At 40.9% G+C, this 10310-nt stretch overlaps 1 protein-coding gene across 1 annotated transcript; it reads left to right on the top strand.

Annotated features, from left to right (window-relative positions):
- Positions 1–1252: 1252 nt before the first annotated feature.
- Positions 1253–6801, top strand: irg1l (immunoresponsive gene 1, like). The gene is made up of 6 exons (XM_055643768.1): positions 1253–1517; positions 1640–1697; positions 2273–2460; positions 3211–3303; positions 3472–3677; positions 5349–6801. The coding sequence occupies exons 1-6, from the start codon at positions 1392–1394 to the stop codon at positions 6265–6267; spliced, it is 1590 nt and encodes a 529-aa protein (XP_055499743.1). The 5' UTR covers positions 1253–1391; the 3' UTR covers positions 6268–6801.
- The last annotated feature ends 3509 nt before the right edge of the window (positions 6802–10310 follow it).

Consider the following 10310-nt stretch of genomic DNA (forward strand, 5'->3'; position numbering starts at 1 on the left):
CTCATGAAATATGTTCCAGAAGACTAAACAGCATGCTCTGATCAGAAAAAAATGTTCTCAATGCATGTACATAGTTCAATATGCAAAACGTATCCCAAACGATACAATTATTTTAACATCTACAGATACTACACTTGGATGTTTTACAACTTAGTAATTATTATAGCCTCGAACATTTGTTGCTTTCATTGAATTAACTAGCTAAGAATTATGATTGATTGATATTACCCTTATTGGTTATAAATGGTAAAACATTCTAAGCTTGCCTGTTAAATTATCATATTTCATTGATGTTAACACATATTCCCTTAATTGGTGATACACAATGAAGAGTTTATTTAACAGTAGTATTTTTGCTTATCCATGCTGGCAACTACTTGGTGGGAGTAAATAAAAGCATCCAGTGCTTTATGGCAAGCATCCATAGTCATGTAGGATTCCATACAATGCACTCCTAATAGGTAGCTCTCCCTATTGGAAGAATGTTTAAAAGGACCAAAATTTCATCCAAGCAATGCAATCCTTTAATCCAACTATTTGAATCTAGAAGCCAGCATTTTCTTATTTCTCAGCAATGTGGAGGTCCCTTTAATACAAATAGGAGAGTGTTTCAGGAAGACGTGATCACAATCTTCCCAAGAGTAATAAGCGATGAGACTGAATATTGGCATTGCTACCAAGGTCCTCAATTTATGAAAGAAGGAGAACAGTATTTGCCCCCTGTAAGATCAGAATTGTAAGCAACGACAAAATGTTCTCCTGCTCTTGGCATCCACTTTGGAAAAGGATATTGAAAGTATCATGGTTGAATTGCAGATGCTCGCTCACACCGACATAAAATGCTGGAGTAACTTCAGACTGAAGAAGGGTTTCGACCCAAGAAGTCGCCTATTCCTTTTCCACAGGGATGTTGCCTGGCCCGATGAGTTACTCCAGCATTTTTGTGTCTGCATTAAGAGATTATGCACAAATTTAACTTTGGGGATGGCCAGTTGATATCTGGCAGTAGCGGGCTCAGCAAAAATCTGCACGTAATCACTCGAGATGTCCAGTGGGATGTTAATGTTTTTGATGGTCGCCACCTGTATCACGAGGCGCCCAGATTTCTCAGTGGAAGGGGGATTACATATTCGGTCAGATGCAATGAACAAGGAAATTATCAGCTACCACCATGCAAGGGAAATCACGGGGGGCATCACGCGAAGCCGGGGGAACTCGGAAGCTGCCAACGCCTTCTGTAACTTGAGTCCTCCAATGAGAAAATGCGGAAAACAGGGAAATTCCCGGCGATTCTTATTATGCAAATCGCTGATAATAGCATCAAGGGGGTGTTTATTGGGCGTGTAAAATTGGGACAGTGAATGACGTGAGTTTTGTTGCCCGGTTCTCAAATGGTATATAAATCCACAATTAAAGAGGGGAGAATTAGAGAAAACTCGACCTTAAATATCTTCGCTGCGTTCGTATCTAGATCGATAGAGAGAGAGAGAGAGAGCAGAATGCTTTCAATATTGCAGGTAGATATTTTTACAGTTTCGAAAGATTAACCGTTCCCTTTCGTTGTAATCATGTTTTATTTGTTTGATTTCAATTTGTTTAAATGATTACTAACTCTGTTCTAAATTCTGCCCTTCTTTAGAAAACGCGGTCCTCCGTACCAGTTGGAAAGCGTATGTACCACAAAATATCTCGGAAAGGTAAAAAAAAATCCTCTATTTGGTTTCTAGTATGAAAGCAAATTAAATTACTTGCAGTTGATGTATTCGTGCGTGTTTCCTTTATACAGTGTAATTGTGACAATAAAGATGAATACGGATTATGCGAAATCTTAGTTCTGTTGCTTTAAGATTTTCTTAAATTTTTATAAAATTTCGAATGCGAAATTGTTCAATTCGTACCACCATGGCTCTAAAATCAGTGCTAAAGTTGTCACTTGAAGAGTGAAAGGTCGAAAGAAAAATGATTTAAATCGTGTGTTTGTTATTGGACAATTAGTTTCGCATTCTGTAATAAAGCAGCATATGCAACACATGATCCGAGGCGACGGTATCACTTCCAACATCCGAGCGATATCACTGCGAAATCCGCTCACTTTACCAGAAAATGTTGCACCTGGTGCCTTGATTGTTCTTTTTTCTGTTACCGTTTTAGTGACAAGTTCTAGACTTGTATTTAACTCTTGTAGAGCTTGTAGTTATACATTCACTGTTCTACCAAGACCCACCCCATAATTCCATACATCTTCACAGAGCTTGTTTCTTTCTCCTGTTAGCTATTATCGCCCCGGACTTGAAAGAGACGGTAACTGGCAGCTTCGCCTCGTTTATTTATGGGGTTCAGGCTGATCATCTCTCGGATGTGGTTCTGCGGAGGAGTAAGCGCATGATTCTGGACAACATTGGTGTCGGGCTACTGGGCAGCACCAGTCATGTTTTTGACATCTGCCTGAACTACTGCCAGGTAATTTCAACGTGAACTAACTGCGAGCGGACAGTTATCGCAATACCCCGCGCCAAATCACTACTCGTTTACCTATCTTTGAACTTCCCGCCTTAAACTGGGCGAGTTTCCTTCGATGCGGCGGATAGCTCAAGCTAAGTGAATTATTTATGTAGAAAGTTAATTCATTGTTAAGCAGAGTTCACATCTCGGTATAGCGCCGCCAGGTGTGCATTTATTTAAGACTATCTGAACAGCGAGCAAGTTGAGTGCAAAAATAAAATAAAAATAGAACAAATCTGTAATTGTAGACATAAGGAATTGCGGATGGCGATTTACCCAAGAAAGGTAATGCTGAAGCAACACAGTGGGTGGATCAGGCAGCATCCCGAGAGAACATGGATAGGTGATGTTTCACGTCGAGACCCTTCCTCAGACGATGGAAACTTCACCTCTCCGGTTTCCTCTACAGATGCTGTCTGATCCGCTGAGTTCCTCCAGCATTTTGACGAGTTAGTAATCTTGGAGAAAACTTTGAGCTGATTCTCAAAGTTTACGGCACAAAACGCAAGGAGTAATTCTGGTTGGGTGAAAGTGCGTGAAGAATCCGTCGCCGAGTCCCTTTGCCCGCTTTACACCGTCCGCGACCTCTGTGGACCTGAATGTAGAGGGAGTGGCGGCTCCGGTCTCTAGACCCATTGGCCGGACACAGTTCTTGGTATGCGCGCATTTTCTCCATTCCTAACCTCTCCCCATTCTTTCTTCTGACAGCAAATGTACAGCCAAGACCCGATCAGCTCGGTGTATGGACGGGGTGGTTTAAAACTTTCCCCAACTCTGGCTGCTTTCACCAATGGAGTGGCGGTAAGTTATTTGTACACTATCGGCAGCCCCTGTGTTACGTCGCACTGAATCTAGACACAGCAACTCCATTAACGATTAAAAACACACTCCGCCTCGTATCCTTCGGAGACGTCTGGCCATTGGTTGTTGTTGCACCGACTAATCTGGATGCTGCCTCTTCACCCCCAGGTCCACTCCATGGATTTCGACGACACCTGGCACCCGGCCACTCACCCGTCGGGGGCTGTGCTACCCGCCCTCCTGGCGGCCGCCCAGCTATTGCCAGAGAACTCCAAACCCAGTGGCGCCGACTTACTGCTGGCTTTCAACGTGGGCATTGAAATTCAGGGCCGCTTGATGCGCTTCTCCCAGGAGGCGCAGAACATCCCCAAGAGGTAAGATCCTGGCGCTAAACTTAAAACATTGATTTTATTAAGAGTTTAATAGTGTTTCTGGAAAAAATAGATCAAATTGTGCCGTTTAGTGTGTCTAGAATACAGTTGCAGATATGTATGTGTAGAAAGGAACGGCAGATGCTGGGATATACTGTGCCGGAGTAACTCAGCGGGTCAACCACCATCTCTGCAGAAAAAAGGATGGGTGACGTTTCGGGTCGGAACCCATTTGTATAATGTGTACCATCAAAAAAATACACTGCGGAGTCTCCACTCATCCCCGCCCCGCCCCTGCCTTGCCCCTTCCAGTCCACCATCCCTCCTCTCTTCTCCCCACCATCCTTTCCTGCGCCGTCAATGTGTTTTTTGGCTGGTGGCCCATGTACAACGGAGAGCACTCTCTGCCAACGCCAGTGTGTCTCTCCTTGGTCAATCAAATTGAGGAATGAAAACAGAAAATGCTGAAGATACTCAGCTAGTCAGCAACTTGCGGAGGAAGAAACGCCAACGTCTCATGTTCATCTTTCAGCAGAATAGTGACTGCAGTAATTTGCAGTGTAGTATTTCCGATAAGCAGTCGTAAATTACTGTGGTTGTGCGTGGAATCTAGACTATTTAATCCGGTGCCAACTCATGTTAAGAAAGTGAAACAGTAAGAGGAAAAGAAAGATACAATTAAGGGAGAAATCTTTTCCAAATTATTAATTGTGAAAGTTTGGCTGGTAGTTATTTAATTTCGCAGTTTAAAAAAACCCACATTTAACCAGTCACAACCCAGTCTTTGCTGTTTCTATTGTATTCAGACCGGTGACATCTACGCGGCCTTTATATATTTTTGAAACCCAACCAACAAATCTGTAGAAGAGGATTTGAAACCCAACCAACAAACCGAGCAACAATTTACTGAAACCAATTAACCTACAAACCTCTGGAGAGAAGATATGGGTGACGTTTCGGGTCGAGACCCTTCTTCAGACTAAAGTCTCCCATTCCTACTCTCCAGAGATGCTGCATGTCCCACTGAGTTACTCCAGCATTTTCTTCAATTTAATCCAGCGTCTGCAGTTCCTTCCTACGCAACCTACAAACCTGCATGTCTTTGTAGTGCGGGAAGGGAGCCCAGTGGGGAACCCGGAGAAAATCCATCCAGTCATAGGGAGAATGTAAAACTCTACACAGACAGCACCCGGAATCAGGATCGAACCCTTTTACAATATCTCTGGCACTGTAAGGCAGCAACTCTCCCGCTGCGCCACTTTATTTTCATGATATAGGCGTTGCAGGGTAGGAAGGTTTTCTTGCCAACCTCTAATATCACCAGGCAAGGTATTCCAGGGTTGAGACGCGTGATAATGAGGGAGCAGCATTATATTTCTGGGTCAGTCTAGGAGGGGACAGAGGGGAACGTGCAGGTAGTGGTGTTCCTAGGTGCCAATTGCTCACCTTGTCTCTCTTGGTTAAGTCTCTGCTTTTCGAAGGATTGTTAGCATTGACGGTGAGAAACTGCAGTACATTTTACAGAAGCTACACATTATACAAATCTAATCCATAAAATAGCACGTTATCAAAGTATCACAGCATTTACTGTAAAATCTATTGGTATAGTTTCATATAAAGCAACAGTAACAACACAGCAATAGTATCTGATTTGAATATGCTTTTATCTTCCAGGTTCCACCCTCCAAGTGTTGTGGGGCCAATGGGCAGTGCTGCAGCCATTGCTAAATTTCTCAAGCTTGAGCCCAATCAATGTGTTAATGCCCTGGCTATTGCAGCTTCACTTGCAGGGGCACCAATGGCCAATGCAGCCACCCAGGCAAAACCCATCCACATTGGCAATGCTGCACGGCTGGGCTTTGAGGCAGCCATCCTAGCCTCAAATGGGATGGAGGGAAATGCTAGCATTCTGGATGATACCCCTGGCTGCTTTGGATTTTCTGCTTTCTATGGTGATTATCAACCTCAGGAGATAGCACCACTAGAGCAGACAAGCTTTCTGCTGGAAGAGCAAGACATTGCATTTAAGCGCTTCCCAGCTCATCTGGGCATGCACTGGGTGGTAGATGCTGCTGTCTCAGTGAGGCAACTAGCAACTATCAATGAGGGTGTTTTTTCACCCTCTATGATTGAGAAGATCATTTTGCGTGTCCCTGTTTCCCGGTACATCAACAGACCATTCCCAAAGACAGAACATGAAGCTCGCCATTCCTTCCAATTCAATGCATGCTCTGCATTGTTGGATGGAGATGTGAGCATTGAATCATTCAGTGAAGCCAACCTGCAGCGAGACGCTCTTAATGAGTTACTCAAAAAAGTGGAGCTCCAACATCCCGAAGATAACGTGGCCAACTTTGAGAAAATGTATGGAGAAGTGGTTCTGGTTCTGAAGAACAAAGATGTGCTCCGTGGAAGATGTGACACCTTTTATGGACATTGGAGAAACCCACTATCTAGAGAATCCCTGATCACGAAATTCAAAAACAATGCATCATATGTGTTGCCGCAGGACAATATTAACTTTATTATTCATACAGTTGAAAACCTTGAACATTTGAGGGATTGCTCCACATTAAGTTCTGATTTGGAATGAAAATGATCAACTCCATACTAATATCCAAATGTAATATTAGCATCATGGCTTTTCAAATTTGATGGGCGGAATGTAATCTGTGTATAAATGATTGAAACTCTGTGTACCACAGAGTGTGAATTTTCTGGTATCCCAAGTCTGGAGGGTACAGTATGAGATACTCTATTTCCACTGACTGGTGGGTCAGTGACACTGAATTATAACCCATATCAAGAGTTTCTGAAGATGTCCTTAGTATAATTTAAGTATAGTCCTTGAATATTCTTTAGACAGATGAATAGATGGGTTATCGGGGCTGGCAGGAATACAGAGTTGAGGTTACTGTCAGATATTGCATGAATGCTGCTTTGGAAATCCCACCCACTTAGTGTAGCTTTGCTGCTAGCCACTCCTGCCTTGAAACTTGGCTAGAATACACACTGAAAGATGGACCATAGACCACTACTAGTGTCCATCAATTTCTCACATTATAACTGCCTCAAAATTCTGGCAGTGTTTTTGTAAAAAAAAAAGGCAAATGCCTAAAATTTCTGACATCAGAAGTATGCCCAGGTTTTATCGATGCAGTCACTGTTTGGTTTAAAGAGATAGGGACAATATATAATTCCAAGAACACCCAGGGACAATACTAGATATACTTTCAAAATGATGAATGTGTTATTGTCTGCCTTTCAACTGGAACGTGGCAAATCTAGTGAATCTGGATTATACTAAAAATCATTCGCCATCTTCAAACTTGCAAGCTATCCTTTCCCAAGAGCTTTGAGCTTATGGTATTTATCACCAGTTTTCCTGAATCCTCACACTGCAATAAACTGCAAATGTACCAATCAGTTGTAAAACGGTCAATGTATATAATGGATATAATTGTTGAAAATTTAATAAATATTTATTCTAAATTTTAAACATGTTTATGACTGTTATCTTGGTCAAAAATGTTAGCTTACTTTAGTTTTAGATCAAGCTCTTTTTTAAAAAAAATAATAAAACACTTATAATAAAGTAAAACTAATATTGTTTTACTTCAGAAGGCTGTCATTGCTGTGGCTGGGGCTGTGAAGAAAGTATTTAGCATGTTTGCCTTCATAGACAGGCATTGAATAGAACTGTTGGGATGCTGTGTTGGAGCTGTACAAAACATTGGTGAGGCCACACTTGGAATTTTTTGTACAGTCCTGGCCACCACACTAGAGGAAGTAAGTTGCAGCATTAGAAAGATAGCAGAAGGGTTACTGCAGAATGTTGCCTGAAATGGAGCATGATGTATAAAGGGAGGGTACTTTCTTTGTCTCGGTTTGGAGAGGCACCCGGCTCTGCAGACTCATAAATAAACAAATTTCTTGTTTCCACGACTTTGTCTCTGGCATCGTGATTGTGAGCACTTGAACACATCTCACAATCTGATTTGTATTCCTCTGTATCATCCCATTACCTATGCTATGAACTACAACACCATTTGTTGTGTGTTTGACACATACATTTTTTCCTTGCTTCCCCATACCATCATGGGATACAACAGGCCCTGGGGCCCTTTCCACCTACATTGTGCCAATATCTCGGACATCGTTCCCGACAGACACGTTCCAGAATATCAGCATTCCCCTCTCCTAACCTTCCATTTCTCACATCCTTATTCCTGGTGAAGACCAACGAGAAGTATTCATTTAAGATCCTGCTCATATCCCTTGGCTCCACGTGTAAATCTCCTGACTCCTCATGCTGCAAACAAGTGCAAAGGTCGTAATCAATAGTAAAACATGCAATGTATTTAATGAACATAATTATTGAAAGTCCCCGAGATGGCCTACTCTTTCACAAGCTGCCTTCTAACTTTTAATAAACATATGATTGTTGCATATAAATGTTGTTTAGATAAGCACCTGGATATGTAGGGAAGAGTAGAATATGGATCACGTTGAGGCAAAGTAAATTAGTTTAACAGCATCAGCAACTCAAGAAAGCAAACTCAATGCTAGCATTTATTTCACAAAGACTTGTACACAAAAACAGGGATGTAATGCTGAGGCTCTATAAGGCGCTGGTAAGGCCGCATTTGGAATATTGTGAGTAATTTTTGGCACCATATCCGAGGAAGGATGTGTTGGCCCTGGAGAGGGTCCAGAGGAGGTTTACAAGAATGATTCCAGGAATGAGTAGGTTAGCCTATGATGAGCATTTGTCGGCACTGGACCTGTACTCGCTGGAGTTTAGAAGAATGAGGGGTGACCTCATTGAAACATACAGAATAGTGAAAGGCTTGGATAGAGTGGGTATGGAGAGGATGTTTCCACTAGTGGGAGAGATCATAGCTCAGAATTAAAGGACGTTCTTTTAGGAAGGAGATGAGGAGAAATTTATTTAGTCAGAGGATGATGAATCTATGGAATTCTTTGTCACAGAATGATATAGAGGCTAAGTCAGTGGATATTTTTAAGGCAAAGACAGATAGATTTTTGATTAGTACAGGTGTCAGCGGTTATGGGTAGAAGGCAGGAGAATGGGGTTAGGAGGGATTGATAGATCTATTAGCTGTGATTTAATTGCAGAGTAGACTTGATGGGCCGAATTCTACTGATATCACTTATGACTTTATGACCACGTTCACCACAGATATTGTGGGTTGAAGGGCCAGTTCCTGTGCTGTATTCTATGTATTATGTTGAAAAGACAGAATGTGACATACACAAGTTTGTTGACAATGCCAAATTGATTAATGGAGAATTAAGGGAATCAAAAATATGAATTTTGGTTGGAAGAAAAACAGAATAGTTAAGAAAATTGTTAATTTTAGTAAAAGGATCCTTGTGATCTCATTTATGAAAGTAAAGTGAAAGCTGCAAGAAACATTGAGAAAGATAAGTGGTTGTTTTAATCACAATGGGTTGGATTACAAAATAATACGCTGACATTTTACAGGACTTTGCTGAGATCAGATTTTTTATTTTTTATTTTTTTATTTTTATTAGAAGTATGGTAAATTACAATACTACACAACACATATATCTTAATACATTTTTTGTACCACTTCATTTATTTTTGAGCTTTAAGAAAAAGATAGAAGTAAGGAAAGTAAAGAAAGTGCGCAAGAGTCGTGAAGTGCAAGAGTGTTGGGAAAAGAAAGCCCTTAGAAAAGAAGTTAGAGAAGGAAGTAAAGTGAGAAAATAGACCCTAGAAAAGAAAGAAAGAGAAAATAGGAACAATCGCTCTATTATAACATTAAACTCCGCAGAGCTGATCAGCTGAGATCAGATTTGATTACCATTTGTTGTTCTGCTAAGGAAGGATATTCTTGTCTTGCAGTTAGGGCAACAGTGTGATTCCTGGGACTTTTTGTGAAGAGGGATAATGATTGGCCTTTACTTATTGGTACTTAGAAGAGTATCTCACAGAGAGTTTTAATGGCAAATGTCAACTACTGAGTCTTTATCTATGGAATCAAAAAATTAGTTCCAGTGGATTGATCAATCATTGAGACAATCATTAAGGATAAATCTCTTTGTGTCAGGGGTAGTAAATTCTTGAAATTATCTTTGAGATTTTATGTTAACAACATTTGGGGATACAAGGAAAAGGTGGGAAAGTAGAAGAGTCAGAGGATCACCCATTCTGATTGAATGGTAAGGTCTGAGCGGTCAAAAAACCTTCTATCTTCTTTCTGTGCTTTCAATTTTATATCCAGAGAAGACCCTTGTGCTTGGATTATTTTTGTTATAACCTTCCATTGCATTTTGAAAGATTGGATAAATGCATTTCCTGGTCCTTCATCAAGATCCAAATTAAAATCGTATCAGGAAAGACATACATTATCTGTGTTACCTTTCTTACCAGAATGAAATGCCTTATTTACCGTATGAGGAAAGTCATTCGACAATTATAAAATCATTCTTCAAGGCTATAATGTGTTTGGTATTCCTTTCATGACTACATCCACGTGACACAGTTTGGCACACCTTTCTACTTTTATTGATGTGATTTCCTATTATTGCATTATATTATGATCTTATTTTCAGTTATAATCTTGCCTGTAAGTTAACTCTTCCATT

Source organism: Leucoraja erinacea, chromosome 12 (assembly GCF_028641065.1).
Source record: "Leucoraja erinacea ecotype New England chromosome 12, Leri_hhj_1, whole genome shotgun sequence".
Lineage (NCBI taxonomy): Eukaryota > Metazoa > Chordata > Chondrichthyes > Rajiformes > Rajidae > Leucoraja > Leucoraja erinaceus.

What these genes read in the sequence shown, in the direction of transcription:
- irg1l (XM_055643768.1), top strand. Translation starts at nt 1,392, where the DNA reads ATGGTATATAAATCCACAATTAAAGAGGGGAGAATTAGAGAAAACTCG. An exon ending in CCACAAAATATCTCGGAAAG is followed by an intron (nt 1,698 to 2,272) that starts GTAAAAAAAAAT and finishes TTCTCCTGTTAG; the next exon opens with CTATTATCGCCCCGGACTTG. An exon ending in CTTTCACCAATGGAGTGGCG is followed by an intron (nt 3,304 to 3,471) that starts GTAAGTTATTTG and finishes CTTCACCCCCAG; the next exon opens with GTCCACTCCATGGATTTCGA.